We start from the raw sequence: 16,246 nt of genomic DNA, 5'->3' as shown, positions 1-16,246 counted from the left end.
GTGTGTGTGTGAGTGAGAGGGAGAGAGAGTAAGTGAGTGAGTGAGTGAGTGAGTGAATGTGTGTGTGTGTGTGAGAGAGTGAGAGAGAGTGAGTGAGTGAGTGAGTGAGTGAGTGAGTGAGTGAGTGAGTGAGTGAGTGAGTGTGTGTGTGTGAGTGTGTGTGTGAGTGTGTGTGTGTGTGTGTGTGTGTGTGTGTGTGTGTGTGTGTGTGCGCACGCGTGTGTGTAGCAATGAAACCGATCAACCATTAAATTCCAGGCATAACAACAATGAAAAGAAATTGTTGAATAAATAATTTATTTAAACAATTTACAGCAATAAATACGAAACATTAACACGTGTAAAAAATTAATAAACAAATCTATTTTAAAAAAACGAACCCTACGTTGTTTACAATGAAATTTTAAACTTGTCTTTTCATTTGCTGGTGGTTTCTGAGCCAAGCTTCAGCATCGTGCTTATTGTTGCTAAACCATTCGAGGTTGGATTCAGCGATTGTCAGCAACGGGCTTTTCCTTACAGCCGATTTGAAAGAATCAGAACTTCCGCTGACGATATAGGTGAACTGAAAATGCAGTGTTTTCAATATGTTTGTTTATTAAATTAATTCATACAGAAAAAGATTTAATATATAAAAAAATACACCCTTACTTTCTCAAGACGTTCGGGGCTATTGACCTGATCTGCTAAGATTTCCAGGAGCCTCTGCCATTTTGTATTACTGAAAATAATTTTTATATTTAGATATCTTCATTTTAAATATGGTAGCTTGTTAGTTTTACATTAAGTTATCACTTAAAAGTGGTTTATGCGTTCATAGGATTTGAACTTTAACTCAATAATGTGAATATCCTTATGATAAATTCTAAAATAATAAAATTTGATTCCTTACTGCTTTGGCGGTGCCACATTTTTTTCCGATAGAGTGTTAAGGACGAAATCGGGATGTTGTTTAGCAAGAGATTTCAAAATGACAGACAATTTCTTTCCCGAAAAAGCTGTTTTATTTGACGACAGTCCGTATTGAAGATACCTTAAAATAAATAAAATAAAATAAAATAAAAGTTTACAATCAATAATGAGAACTTACTTTAGTAGTAGTTTCTCGTCTTTGCTGCACGCAAGTGCTTTGAGGATATCTTTCTTTTCTGACGCTTCGTGAGAAGTTGACAACCTGTTGTTGACCAACTCCCAGGTTTTGGCGTCCCCTTCTGCCACCCCGAGGCAAACCACCGGGTATCGAATGTCCTCAGGGATTCTGGATACGTATAATTAACAACAATCTTAGTTCACAAGTAGTGCCGGAGATTAAAAGTTAAACTATTTGGTTTTCGATTATCATTCTATGCTTAAAATTGTAAAACTACATGTTAGTAATGTATGACCTTTAAAATATGACATGTTAATATTAAACTTCATTACAAACTCAATCGGCTCCTCTCTCTCTCTCTCACTCTCTCTCTCTCTCTCTCTCTCTCTCTCTCTTCCTCTCTCTCTCCCTCTCTCTCTCTATTTATCTATCTATCTATCTACCTACTATCTATTTTTCTTTTTCTCGATGCTTTGTGAATGTATACATGTATGCATCTATACATTTATCTATATCTTCATCTATTTATTTTTACTCTATCGATATACCTATCGTTTCTTTATTATCTTTCTCTCCATTCATCCTTCCTTTTAAACTATTATTCTCTTTTCTTTCATCCCCTTAAATCAGTGTTTCTTTCACTCTCGTTCCCATATGATTTATGAGTATGAAAGTACGAGAGCTCAGTTCTTTTAATAAAACAATCCGATCTTAGTACTCACTTAGTACTTACTGTACAGTAGATTATAAATGCTGGGAAAAGGTATAAATTGTGAATTCGAAACTTACTCGTTATTAGGATTTTCTGCCCATTTTCGGAAGAGTTCTCGTCCCATTTTGGTGCATTGTTCGACACCCAATTTGCAAGATAAGGTGATCAGCTCTTTTCTGTGGGGGGAGCTTTCGTCCAATCTTTCCATGCCGGATGAGAGAATCCCATTCAAAAAGTCCTAAAGTTTCCAATTTAAATTATAAATCTCGATATTTCAAATGTTAAAATCTGCTCTCTATTATTAATCCGCCAGAATGCATTGAATTCAATAAAAGCGGTGATATAATATTGAAAACAATATATGGGAATAAAATCAAAACAGAATAGTTCATTGTTTATCATTTTTACAACCATTGACTATTACTTTAATGTTAACAATCTACGATAATCGCCATTATGTATGTTGCTTAAAGATTGGCCTTTCAAAATTTGAATATATTCTTTACTGTTCTGACATTGTTTCACATATGTATATTGTTTAGGTTTTCGCGTAGAAATATTTAAGCGTGGTACATACAACATAAATAGACTCCAGCTCAGTTCCTTCAAAGAAAGATACAGTTTTTGACGTGGAAGATAGTAAGGCCAACCAGGGATATGGCGAAAGCTCGTCCTTGAGGAAGGTCAGAGCGTCGAACGTACCCTCTACAGGAGCGAAACCGATCCTCGCCAATTCCAACATATCAGACAAGACTAAAACCCTGTCATCGATCCAAAAGTTGGAAAGGTCGTTAAGCAGAAATTTGGCGTTCGTACTATCGTAACGTATTCTGCAGTAACCTGGCGATAACAAAAAAGGCAATTAGAACATAGACTTGATAAAATATTTCACCACCTACTGGCTCCCATGAGGTTGAACAGAAGCCATCTGTCGGGTGCAGCGGGATCGGGGATCGTGAGATTCGGTTGTCTCGGGTCCAGCCAAATCTTGGTCCGCACGGTCGAGTCCTTTTCATCTTGGAACGTGTAACTGAGAGGTACAAACCACCCATCTGATTCGCTCTCCTCCCTCAGTTCTTCTTCTTTTTCCAAAACACTTTTCTACAAAAACACACGTATTTGCCTCTCAAATTAGGCCATATAATATATAATCATATTCTTAAAATGTTTTGTTAACATTTACCTGTGAAATGGTGACTTCTCCGGTGGTGTAATCGCGACTGACTGTGACTACCGGGTAGCCGGGTTTATTTAACCAAGCGTCCATGATTTGCTCGAGAGTGACACCTTCTGGAAAGCTATGACCAGCAGCGACCGCAGCTTTCTCCAGGTTGGCCCATAGAACTTTGTGGCACGCGGTGGAATAGAGCTTCTCTTGCAGATAATTCCTAACGCCTTCCTTCAAAACATCTTCACCAAGTGTGAAATTCAGCATTCTAAGTATGGAAGACCCTGAAAGATCAACGTTTTCTAACCATGGATTGGCATTAGTACTCTATTCTACCTTTGTAATACGTTATTTCGTCAAAAATGTCTCTAGCGTCCAATTCCAAATCGGGTCTCAAAGGGTGAGTCGTCCACTTGCAGTCCCTCAACATCGCACTCTCTTTTGCAAGTATCCAAGCCTGGGTATCATATTCTCGGTACACCTTTAATTGGAATTCATTATGATAATATTTTCCCCGTAACTCTCTACATTTTGGATAAAAAGTTAAAAATCTAACATTTTTTTATGTCAATAACAAATATGGTGCAACAAAATATTCTATTCGTAATAGGAAAATACAGTAAGTAGAAAATATAAACTTAATAAAAGATCTTAAACTATGCCGTAAAAAAGGGTTAAGCTTAGTTTGTACTTTGTTAGTGGAAAGCGCCGCGAAGTACGTGGAAAAGCCTTCGTTGAGCCAAATGTCCCTCCACGAGTCCAGGGCGACCAAGTTGCCGAACCAGATATGCGCCAGCTCATGGGCGATTAAGTTGCAAGCACGAAGCACCACCTGCTTATTTCTACGGTGGCGAGGATTGAAAAGAAGAAAACGTTCGCTGAAACAAATTATTTTCTATAACTAGGGTTTATTTAATTTTTAAGTGCACATAGCTTAAACTTAGACAAAACCCAACTTCCTAATTTTCTGCATTCTTCATTCGATTCTTTAAACCTCAATTAATCTAAGCTTCCGCTCAATCTCAATTAATTAATGGTCTTTGTAGACTAGTTGCCTCTTTTTCCCTCGGCTGCTCGATAATTATTGTTTGGTCAATCCATATATCTTTAGTAGTCTTAATCGATCTATCAATTATTTTAATTAGTTAAAATCGTTATCTAAGGTGTTGGTTGAGATGAAAAAGTTAGCGTCACAGGTCGTGGGTTCTAATTCTGCTCGTATCACTAACATTTTCACCTCAACCAAGACCCTAGGTAAAAAATATAATTGATTAAAATAATTGTGTGGTTGTAATGAAGTTATCAGTTGTTTTGATTTTGTAAATGCATTTAAGGGCAGGTCGTAAAAGTAATTAATTGCTTAATCGTCCATCATTAATGTAAGTGATAAAGTTTTTCGATATTTTCCTAAAATGAACTTACTCATAGGTAATCAAACCCCAGTTTTCAACCCCTCCAGCGGCGAAATTTCTAATCGCCAGTAAGTCCTGTTTCGGCATGGGGTCTGACACTCTGAAAGCATAGATTTTATTATAATTAAAACAAAATTTTAATAATTCCGATATGAAAGGATTATAATTACCCAGTATAATTTTGCAGGAAAGAAAGGTGCCTTGCTGTCAATCGAAGCGGGAGGTCCCCGTACGACACCTTTTCTTTATGAGCCCAAACCCGAATCGGTTTGTTTTTCAAATACTTCGAGTCGATGTGGTCGTACTCACCGACAAAAGCGCTTACTAAGTACGTCGACATTTTCGGTGAAGTCTCAAACGTGTCCACGACGCAGTCTTCGCCTAGATCTCTGAAACACCGAACCGAGCATGAACCGTCCAGTCCGCCTTTCCACCTAGTACTTCACTACTTACGAAGGAGCCGAAGAACTTAGCGGCATATTGGAAAGCGCTGTCATTTTCTTGTCGTGGGTTATTGAAATTGTAAAGTTCGCCCTGAGTCCCGGCTCGTCGAAACATGGAAACGCAGACCTGGCATTCCCTGGTTCAAAGCTAGTAGACGCTAACCACCTTTAAAACAAATAAATATTTTTCCTACACTTCTTCGTACGGTTTTAGCTAGTACCTTTGTTTACATTAATAAGAAGAAAACCTGCCCGAACAATTAGGACTAATTGAAAATAAGAAAAGCTATCTCTATTTTTTATTAATCAAAATGAAAGTTTGCACCATAATACGGAGATAGGCTTGTCTTTGTATTGATTTATTTATCTATTAATTTAGACGGGCAAGAAGCCCATTCACAAAGATACAACAACATATAAGTTAATTACAACGTATTGTATCCAATTTGATTTTAGCTTAGATGACCACGTGACTTCATTTTTGCGATTGTTTATATTTTATTTATTATTTATAGGGTTCATCTCTCTCCTCCTGCTCACTGCGATTTAGACAGCTCTATTATAGAAAAAATCTTAATCAATATCCAAACAAGAAAGGTGCTCATTTCTTAACGAATTTGACTATCTTGGTACTTCTTCGCTGTTTTCTTTAGGCTCTTTATTGTAAATACCGCAAACGGACTTAAATTTCCTTTTCTCTCAGCGAAATAAAACTGAGGGATGAAGTTTCTTTTTCACCTATTTCGATTTACTAAAATAGCAATGACCCATTGTTTTCTTAAAATCTCTTTTACTGAGAGACAGGTGGTCATTTCTTATCCGGAGATATTTGTAACTTTTTTATCATCTCAGACTTCTAACCAGTGTGAGATTAGTCATCTAATTGTCCCATTTTCAGCGTACTTAAAGAGTGCTTAGTCTTGGTTTTTGGTTCAATGGGTGCAAGATTTTTAAATGTTTTTTGAATAACTTGAAAAAAGCATTTCCTAATTTTTCAGTTATTCATTTTCTTTGAACCTTTCTCACTCTGACACCAACACAAAGATCTCCATGTATACATTTTAATGTCTTTAATTTTTTGTGTCAGAGCACAATTACGTGGATCCTCGTTGGAAATATTGAGAGGATACGTCCCATGGGATTTGAGAAAACGAAATTTGATCACATTTATAGAAAATTATTGTTTTAACTGATGTTTGTCTTTGACTACTTTTCTATTATCTCAATGTTAGATAAAAGATCGTATATGGAAAGAATTTTAAAAAACAAAATCGAATTTCTTCAAAATTGCTATAATTAGTGTTCGTCCCTTGTAAAAATGTTCTAGCCACGCAGTAGGTAGAATGGAAATTCCAATGATAATTGTTTAATTACAGTGTATTATATACTCAGTTTTGATTTGTCCACTAGTGTGCACAGGATGGCTATTAACACAAACACAACCGTGAGATCGCTCTTTCTAAAATTCGAATGAATATTCATGAATATATAAAATGTTATAGGGTTGTCAATCGACCTTGATTCGAAACCGGCTGGCATAGTAATATTCCGTTAATACACTTACTTGGTCTGGTTACCATGGCGATATCTCTGGCAGTAGAAGCCGAACGCCTTCCTCGAGTTCATGGTCCCGTTAAACTCCATGTAAAGCCTGTATTTGGATCCAACCTCTAACGGTTCGCTCAGTGACACTTTAAGCCTGTCTCCTTTGACCGAGTTGACACTTAAGTTTCGAGGGGAGTCGTCGTTCGTGAAGTACTCAAAGCTCTCGACGTCCTTATTCTCGCCCTGCAATGCCAAGTCCGTCATGTAACACTCAAAACATTATTTAATGTATTACTGAAACCGAGATATGTACCCCTGGTAGTTTTAACGATGAACATTTTGGCAATATTACCGAATTGACTATAAATTCAAGTCTGTTTATAAAATCTATAGGTAATCCTTGTTCAACAGTAAACTATCAAATATTTAATTATAATATAATTTTTAATCTCAAAACTGAAGGTTTTGGAATAATAATAGGAATCTTTAAAATCGTAAACATCTTTATGAATATACATATTTCACATTTGTCAAATCCAACAAAAAATATTCTGTCAATAGCACAAGTAATATAAATACAGATATATTCGTAAAAATGCCTTATTTCCCTTCATCGTTATTTTCCTCGTAGTGAGATCACCCCTGATCATCTTCTCTTGACAGGTATAATTCTATACATGAAAGAGTTCTACACAAAACAGATATAGAGAAAAACCTTTATTTTTAGTGAAGCAATTCAATTTTGAATGTTTTAAAATAGTGCCCGAATCGCGGCAATTAGAGCCCTGTGCGGCGCTACGTGGGGCATCAGCCACAAAACAAGGCAAACTTACTATACTGCATTGTGCCAGTCTGTGCTTTTATATGCTGTCCCAGTGTGGACAAGAGTGCTGCGAGAGGCCGATTGGGCGAAACTCCGCAGTGCGCAAAGATCGGCCTTATTAGTCGTCACCCAGGCCTACCGAACGACATCGACGGATGCTTTGACAGTGATTGCCGGACGACCCCCCATTGATCTGAAGGCCAAAGCTGTGTGTGCTGCATGGGAGCTTGCCAACGGGTACCAGCCCTGTGTCCCCGTGCAGTCCAAAGAAGAGGTCGATGCCTGGTTAATAGAGGAATGGCAACGTAGATGGGATTCGACGCCAAAAGGAAGGCACACTTACCGACTCCTGAACAGCATAAAGGATCGCTTAGCCATGAAACATCTGACGGCAGATCACTACACGTCCCAATTCCTTACTGGGCACGGAGATTTTTCAGCAAAACTGCACAGCTTAGGACTAAAAGATAGCCCGTTGTGTGAATGCGGAATGCCTGAGACGGTTGACCACGTGGCTCTCGAGTGCGAAAGGTACATCGTACTTCGCACAAAATGGATGTATGAAGTAGAAGTAGATGTAGCATCCATGGACACCGTCCGCCGTGCCATATCCACCAGGGCAGGGTACAAGGCCACAGAAATGCTATGGAAGGCAGTAATGAGGCAGAAAGGATGGCCGGCATAGCATAGACCAGTACCGTAACGTGCAAGCTATAAAAATGGATAAGATTATAAGACTGCCAAAAACGATGCTCTTCCCCCAGATCCCAACCGGACGCCTCCGCGAGGCCCATCCTGGGGGCGCCAGCTCGGCGCCGCAAAGTTCCGGCGGGGGAATTGAGCTTCGGCCACTAGGCAGAGAAAGACACCTGCAAAGCTCTTCGAGGGCCAAGGGGCAGGAAAGAGAAAGAAAGACCTAGTGGTTTTAAAATAGTGAAATTTCGCACAACTTCTTGCAAAACCTAATAATTTAGAGTTTATTAGTGAGATATTTGTGCGAAAAATTGTTAAGAGGTTTTTAGTTGAGAAAAAAAAGTCAGTGTCAAGAGCGGAATTCGAACCCACGACCTTCGGCTACATACGCCGCTACTCTACCACTTGAGCTATCGTGAGTTCGATCCACTCGGACACCAACTTCCCACCTCAACCACACCTTTTGAATTGTCCCTCCTTTTTGCCATTTTTCAATTTTTCATTTTTCATTCATTTTTTAATTAATTGAAAGATATTATTTGGTCAAGCGGACCACGAAAACTAGTGAAATGTTAAGAGGATTGTAAATATTTTTGTATATACCAAAACCGATAAATAGCAATATATTTTTACATTGAACAAACCTAAGGAGAATGAATTATGGCCTTGATATGCTATGGTAGTCTGGAATGCTACCAAAGAAAAAAGTACTAAAGTATCTTCAATAAACCAACACCATTGTTTGTGGGAAAAAAATCATAGCACATCTCCGGTCACCCTGGTCAGTTTAATCTCGCCGTATAACCAAACACTAGATATCCTTCGAGAATAACCGCTTAGGGACCAGGACCAAACTATCAAATTATGTAAACGAACCATTTCTTTTTTTATGCAATTTTGTCTTAACGATTGTTCGAGAAATTTATTATTTTGATGAAATATATTAAATAAATGAAGAATTTGAGTAGGACGAAGTATGTCCCTCTTCCCGAAGTCTATATTTCCTCGGTGCCTTAGCTCACCAGGCCATTAACACCCATCGTCCACATTACATTTGGATAATGTGTGTATGCGTGATGTCCATCCGATTCAAATCCTCTTTTCACTCCTGCAATACCCGCTCCTGTGACCTAATCCTTCCCCGGCAGAAAACGTGCACCTTTAAACGGTCTTTCCTTATCCGAGTACCAAAAATCTGGAAATCACTCCCCCTAACTGTCTTCTCTTACCTCTTTTAAACATCTGTACCTCCTCTCCCTCCAAAGGTCTATCTAAGCGCAGTTTATTACACTCAGTAATTATTATTTTTCTACGTTAATTTTCAGAGTACTTTATTTTAGTTTTAACTCCTTTAACTTTTTGATACAATCCATTGTTATCACGTTGATCACCACGACAAGGTTTATTTTTATGTCAAAAGGTTAATAATTTTTACTTTAACCTATTATTCTAAGCGAACAATCTTGCCCTAGAATAAATTATTTTTTCTTCTTCTTATATATACAGCATTAATATAATTATCTCTAACACAACTTCAATTATTAAACGATGCAAGAATTTATTTATTTAATTAGTTATCGGTTTACTATTAATTATTATTTTCAATTTTTATGCAAACACGGTTGAGATGAAAAATCCTCCTCGTCACACTAATTTTTCTTCTCGACCGTTATTGCGTAAAAATTGAAAATAAGAATTTATAACAGAAGCAAAAACAATAATAAAGACAATAAGATTTTTTTTAATATAATAAAAATATTTGAGTATTTGAAGTAAGCAACAGATTACCCAAATAAACATTTCCTTGGTAACTTACGTTTACGAGCACGATGTTTACATCTTCGTTGGTAGAAAGTTTCGTAATTTTCACCGTTTCGAAGTCAACTTGAAGGTCCCTTGAATGAAGTTTAAAGCTATCGGTGGAGTTCCGCACTTCGAGATCGATTGATTCCTATGGGGCAAGACGATAATTGTTTATTAGAAATTTGTTAATTGTAAAATCAATTATTTAATTTTTTGAGGGCACTCTCAACATGACACGCAAGAATGGCACAATTACACAGAAGACAAACACTTTGAGCCCTGAAGATGATCTCAATAAAGATCGAAACGTTGGCACGATAAAGAAAATGNTTTTTTTTAAATTAATTTGTTTTTTTACTGTAGTCTATACGTCTTTATTACGAAACTTATTACATGAACTAAAAGACGGGAATTAGACGTTTCGACTATTATAAAAGACTATTATAAAAATTATTCTCAAAAACATCAGACGTAACAACAAAAAGCAATTTTTTTAAGGCACTACTGAAACCGATTTGGACATACGGACATACTGCTACCTCTAAACTTGATAACATCCCAAGAATACTGTCTTTCCAGTCCAAACTCTTCAGAATCGTTGTCAACGCGCTCTACTATGCTTCCAACACTACGCTTCTCAATGACCTTCCAATACCGATCATTTTCAACTAATTTTCCTCATTCTACGAAAACCTATCCTCACATCCCATCAGCCCGATCTATGACTAACAGTACTCAACCCTACAACAGTCAGGTGATAGAAGCGGAGATATGGCCCCGGGACCTAACGAATAGTATGGAACTATTCAGAAAACTGGGAGAGGAACAAGCATAAATCAAGCAAGTGGCTGGCTCCTCTCAGGATGTATAACAACAATGTCAAATGATTGTATTGTATCCCATTACATAATGTATCTCGTTTTTACAAAAGTTAATTAAAAAATAAATATATATTATTTGTATATGGAAAAACTTATTTGCATACGTATACTGGTAGAAAATAATGTCTATAGCTGTTAGAAATTTCGAAATGATAGACGGATCGTTTTATAAACGAATCAATTGTTACTATAAGTAGAATTAACCCCCATTATGAGATTTTTTAATTTTTTCTCTAGCTAAGGGCATATTGTCTTAGCAGTACCAAAATAGACCAGGACCGTGATGAATCCTTAATCAAGAGAAACGTCTCTATAAATAAATGACCTGGAATAAGATCCAACGATGTAAATTGTAATGTTCTCGATCCGGGTTGAATAACACGCCTTTCCAGAATAGACACCTTGTGCCAGCTCGATTAAGCATTCATTCGGCCGACAAAGTTCCTGGACAAGATACATGTTTTAAGCTGAATGTTTAATCTGCCTTTGCATATCGTTGCAATTCAACGCATCCGGTGTAATGGCGTTTAAGCTTTAAACAATTTGGAATCTTTATTTTTTGGCCTCAAAAAAAGATAGTTTAATATGAATTTTGTGTACTTTTTCCACTTGTTTCATTAGAAAAAATAAAAACCAAGAGAATTATGAACACTACCACTTAAATTATAAAAAGAAAATAGCAATTAAAAATCAAAATAATCAATAGCAAGTTCTTGAGTAAAAATACTACTACTATAATTGAACTTCAGACGAGATTCTGAACAATCTTGATCTTAAAGCAGTCGAACATACTGCATTATGCTATTTCGTTAAAGATTTTCTTTATCTTCCAACGAATAATTCTTGGTTCTTGGTAGCAAATGTTTTTCTGCGGATTTAAAATTTTATGAACTTCAATAGCTTTTAAAAATAATAGGGGAATCTTGATTAATGAAGAGCCTAATCTACTTAGCAACGGGAATGCGAAAGAAAATCCATATAAAGCAGCTTCCTATCCTTCGGTTGGAAAGTGCACAACTCGATGCACCGGATATCCCTCCATGTGAGGGACTCTCAACACACCCTGAGGAATGACCCACTTTTCCACGTGGCTATGTTCCTGCGGGCTTTACAGTACAGGGGAAATAATTTCTCGCCTTTTGGATGAGACTGCCTTATTGACTTATGTTTTCCAAGATGTCCTCAGCTCGTACATCCGGAAATACTAATCGGCGTTGTCCTAAATCTGTGTTAATTTTTTCCTTTATATTTATTTATATTCATATATAATTTATGTTTTTGACTCTGGCCTGGTAGCCTAGGTAGGATTTGAGCTGTAAATAATAAAAATGAAAATAATCTTAGCAATATGCCCCCGATTAACAATGTACCGTATCCACTACCTCAGAAAGTGCAAACTTTCAAGAGATGAAATTGTCTTGTTTGGATAACCCTTTTGCTTGGATAGTTACATTAGGTTTAATTGAATCTTAGGCTTCACCAATAATTTAAATGTATTGTAGTCGTACAGATATTTTAATTCTTTAATTGACAACCCTCTTCTGTGTTTCACCATACTTGGCTTTCCAATCAAAGAACGTCGAAGAATATCGAGTACCCTGAGGCAGTGCGAATGTCGTCTGGTGTGTGAACATAATTTATTAGCGTGAATGGAAGGGCATATCCCCAATTACCCCGAGGAATATCGAGTAATCTTGGGTAGTGTGAATGCTAACCATATTTTTATCTTGGTTCTGTGTTTCTGTCTGTGTTTTGTTATTTGCCTTATTTTACCCAAAATTGACGAGGCCCTGAGGTACAGAGAGGCTAGTAATAGGACAAAGAAAATAGAGGGTTGGTTACCGTTGTTCCATAGAATATCGAGAAAGAGATAAGAAAATGCATATGAAGCTGAGGAAGAGAGGGCTAGCGATGACCAATTTGCCAACCCTAAAACAAAACAAAAATATCCGAGAACGAGGGTAAAAAATAGTATGTAATTACAGAAGGGTTGCAACGTTGAAGGATGTCAATAATGAGAGAAACGACTTCCCAATATAATATAAAATCAAAATAGATGAAAATAAATGAGGAGGTACTAAAACTAAATAAAATGAAGTTGTACGAATGAAAAATTAAAAGAAGAAGCGGGTTGACGTGAGGTGAGATGAAAAAGCACGCTGATGTGGTACAAATGAACATTAAAGTGTGGAAATAGAAAACTGATGTATACGTTGTTTTAAAGACTAGGAAGGGGTTAACAAAAGAAGGCAACACCAATATGTAATTTTGTCTAATCAAACGTACCGTATGTACAGGGTGAAAATATGTCGTATAGGGTGTAATGACTAATTAAAATCGATGCCTGTAAATAAAGATACAAGGGCAACGGTAAGTTACAAAATACAAATTTTTAAAAATAAAATAACCTACAGGTGAATACATTGGTTTGGACAACTCTTAGATTAACCAGCTAAACGTTTTTCTTTGTGTTATAAAATGTATTAACTGTACAGAATATATATTATGTGATTACTAATAACTGGTCTCTTCCTGGTTTTTTTTTGCGTTATGAACTATGCATATTAGCCATGTGACAATTCGTATGTGTGTTCAAATTTGGGGGGGGGGGGGGTTATTGTGAAAAAAGGGCCAGAGGCGACGGTGGGAATCGAACCCACGACCGCGGCGTGAGAGTCGCTCTTCCTGGGTTTCATTTGATTTTTAGCGTTAAGTTGGATAATCGTGGATGCGGTTAATGACGTCCTTCCCCCCGGCTGTCTTTTACATGGATCGATGCCGCCTGCTACCGAAACTCGCTTTACTCAAAAAAATATTGACTTTTATATGTATTATAAATGAATGCAAGCAATACAGTTTTTCAAGTAGATTCTTAAAACCAAATAACAGGACAGTAGCCAACCCGCATCATCAACTTTAATTAGGTAAGGCTTGAGTTGTAAAGAGGTGATAAATTTCGCGCTCTTGCTTCTTTTTTTTTATGCGGGGTCGTGGCCTCAGAATTACCTTTTTGGTTAAACACAATAATTACCAGCACGTCGCGAAATGCGCTATCCGTGGAGACCTCGGTTCGGTACAATAATTAAATAACCATGGATAAAAAAAAAGGTTTTTTTTAAGCAATTCCTTCAGGTTTCGCCTGCCAGGTCAGCTCGTAACATAAACAGCATGAATTTTTTTAAATTTTTATTTTCTCTATTATTAATACTACACTACTAATTCTCAAAATTCAATTTAGAAATTTATTGTAACTGTTCTGCTAATAGTTTAAAATAAGAGAAATTTGTCTGTACTTAAAGAAAGCTAGAAAAGAAATTTTCCACGCTATATCCAAAATTGTTCGTCATATAATATATTTTGAATGATATTTTTTATCGCTTGTCAACTTTCGAATACGTTAACCCAACATTATGTAAATGTAAAATATGGATCCCTGTTTATTGGCAATGATAATTATTTGATTCACAATGTTATCTTTGCGAGGTCTGGGCACTGCGACAAGGCTTTTTGACACGCCCGTTTGATTTATTGCCTTCCTGACAACGGAAACATACACAAAATTATGTTTAACGTGCAAAATATTCGATTATTATCTTTCACTCAATACCCAACACTGCTTATTTTAATTCTCATCGGTGAAGATTCAGGCACTTCGTCTTCTGGCTTTATCACGGAATGAAAACAAGGAGAAAATATAAAAAAGGTGTGTAATGTATTTATTATTTGCCGTTTATGGCTTTTTGTTTTAAATTCGTTTTACTTTGAAATTTCAATCTTAAGATCATAATATCATGGAAAATTTCATAAATCTTCGGCTAAGACTTATCTGTAAAAGTCTCTCTCCACCGTTTATAACTTGATAATTCTTAGCTTCTGGAGGCAGTTGAAAGTCGTAATTGTACTCCATCATTTAATTTTAAAGTTAAATTTTATTGTTTTCTTGTATTCAGTAAGGAAGGATTGAATAAACATTCAATAAACTAACAAAAAAGAACATTTTTCCAAATAGTTCCCTAATTTTGATTATTGTGAAATTGTGTTTAGAATCCAATGAGAACTAGGATGTTTTAATCAACCTTTATGTCAAAAAGAGCATAAAATATGGTTAAATTTAATAAATCAGATACAAGAAAACTTTTTTACGCAGAATTCTTTATCAGCTAATGTCTTAATAAATCCTGCTGGGTATACCTTTCCGGAGAATTCGCATTTGGTGACTACCCAGTCGATGTGATAGTGTACCGGTACGACGTTCCTAGGCAGTCTTCTGTGCAAGTTCGTACTCGTGGCAGAAGCCAAGATGAAGAAGAATCCTACGAATTGATGTGGAGAAGGGCCCATTGCTGACTGGAAAGACAGACGAAGCCGAAGACCGCGGCTTGCCAAGTTGTCCCCCACTTCCTAAGAAGGACCACTGGCTGCAAGTGGGAGATTGGATGTAGGACAAAGTAAAAAAGTTCAAAAAAACACGTAAGATTTAATCTTTAAGCGGATTTATCTCTGAAGAACACCAGGGAAGATATTCTGGTGTTCTTCTAATAACAATATGGAACCATCCCTAACCAGGAGTTCAGTTCTATCGTACCAATTTTTTGAAGTTCTGAAGCACCAAGATACAGTTCCCATCAACGTACACAGTCCATTGCTAATAAACAGAAATATTTGAAAGAAGGACAAATTAATGAGATAAAAAGACAAGGCACGTTTCAAAAAGAAACGAGGTCGGCTTAAACTTCAAAGGAATAATCCGAGCACTAACTTTCTAAGAACGAAAGTCTCACACTGTTAAAATAAATTAAAAAAACCAAAAACACCACACACCGTTATTGATAAGTACACAAGTGCATTAAAAACACATCAATAGCAACTTCGATCTCTCAACTAGGCTATTAGAATATCCCTACCTATTCAACGGATCTTCTTTTGCCAGATGATATATGAAAAATACATTTTAAATACATCTAATCTTTTTCTAACACCGAAATTATTAACAATATTCATTTAGAGGGAAAGGTTGCAAGCACAATCATAGGAGGGTTACGATCCTGAACTGTAAAATAAAGTTTTCGTTGTTTTGGTCGTGTTGGATTTCATTTTTGTTGATTATTGGTTGAGGTTGAGGAGTTGGCCAGGAAAGAAGAAGAAATCGGTTGCTGTCCTGATCAAACAACAATCCCAAAAACGAATTTTTGTGTTGGTAATTTTAGTGACTATACCCAGAGTATCCAAGCAGCTCTACTAATTTAGGTTGGACTCATGGTGGTCGTGGTTTGCAAACAAATTGTACTTTAGCTGGAGGGCACCGGCCAACCGGAGCCGGAGATAGAGCCGGTTTTTTGCGTTTTTCTTGAAAAATGCGTAAAAAACGTGCCTGCGAGCCTTTTACATCGAAAAAAGAATACATTTTTTTCGATTTTTTGGGGTTTTTTTTTCGTTTTTCTTGAAAAATATGTAAAAAACGTGCCTGCGAGCCTTTTACATCGAAAAAAAGAATACATTTTTTTCGATTTTTTGGTTTTTTTTGCGTTTTTCTTGAAAAATACGTAAAAAACGTGCCTGCGAGCCTTTTACATGGAAAAAGACAATAAACAAATTTTCGATTTTTTGGGGTTTTTTGCGTTTTTCTTGAAAAATACGTAAAAAAACGTGTCCTACGAGCCTTTTACATCGAAAAAC

General features: G+C 36.6%; 1 protein-coding gene across 1 annotated transcript; it reads right to left on the bottom strand.

The window, feature by feature from the left end:
- Nucleotides 1-298: 298 nt before the first annotated feature.
- On the bottom strand, nucleotides 299-14,934 carry LOC106661289 (aminopeptidase N-like). The gene is made up of 16 exons (XM_014384578.2): nucleotides 14,762-14,934; nucleotides 9,703-9,837; nucleotides 6,390-6,613; nucleotides 4,836-4,991; nucleotides 4,553-4,771; nucleotides 4,393-4,482; nucleotides 3,662-3,848; nucleotides 3,307-3,451; nucleotides 2,986-3,254; nucleotides 2,702-2,903; nucleotides 2,380-2,642; nucleotides 1,880-2,040; nucleotides 1,091-1,258; nucleotides 893-1,033; nucleotides 652-721; nucleotides 299-565 (listed from the first exon to the last, which is right to left on the bottom strand). Exons 1-16 carry the CDS (start codon nucleotides 14,909-14,911, stop codon nucleotides 404-406), a joined length of 2,742 nt encoding a protein of 913 aa, XP_014240064.2. The 5' UTR covers nucleotides 14,912-14,934; the 3' UTR covers nucleotides 299-403.
- Between the last annotated feature and the right edge of the window lie 1,312 nt (nucleotides 14,935-16,246).

The sequence above is a fragment of the Cimex lectularius genome, unplaced genomic scaffold (assembly GCF_000648675.2).
Source record: "Cimex lectularius strain Harlan isolate CLEC.00 unplaced genomic scaffold, Clec_2.1 scaffold16, whole genome shotgun sequence".
Classification (NCBI taxonomy): domain Eukaryota; kingdom Metazoa; phylum Arthropoda; class Insecta; order Hemiptera; family Cimicidae; genus Cimex; species Cimex lectularius.
This window is presented reverse-complemented; position numbering and strand designations above follow the sequence as displayed.

What these genes read in the sequence shown, in the direction of transcription:
- LOC106661289 (XM_014384578.2), bottom strand. Translation starts at nt 14,911, where the DNA reads ATGGGCCCTTCTCCACATCAATTCGTAGGATTCTTCTTCATCTTGGCT. An exon ending in GAGAAGTCACCATTTCACAG is followed by an intron (nt 2,904 to 2,985) that starts GTAAATGTTAAC and finishes GTGTTTTTGTAG; the next exon opens with AAAAGTGTTTTGGAAAAAGA. An exon ending in GACGAGAAACTACTACTAAA is followed by an intron (nt 1,034 to 1,090) that starts GTAAGTTCTCAT and finishes ATTTATTTTAAG; the next exon opens with GTATCTTCAATACGGACTGT.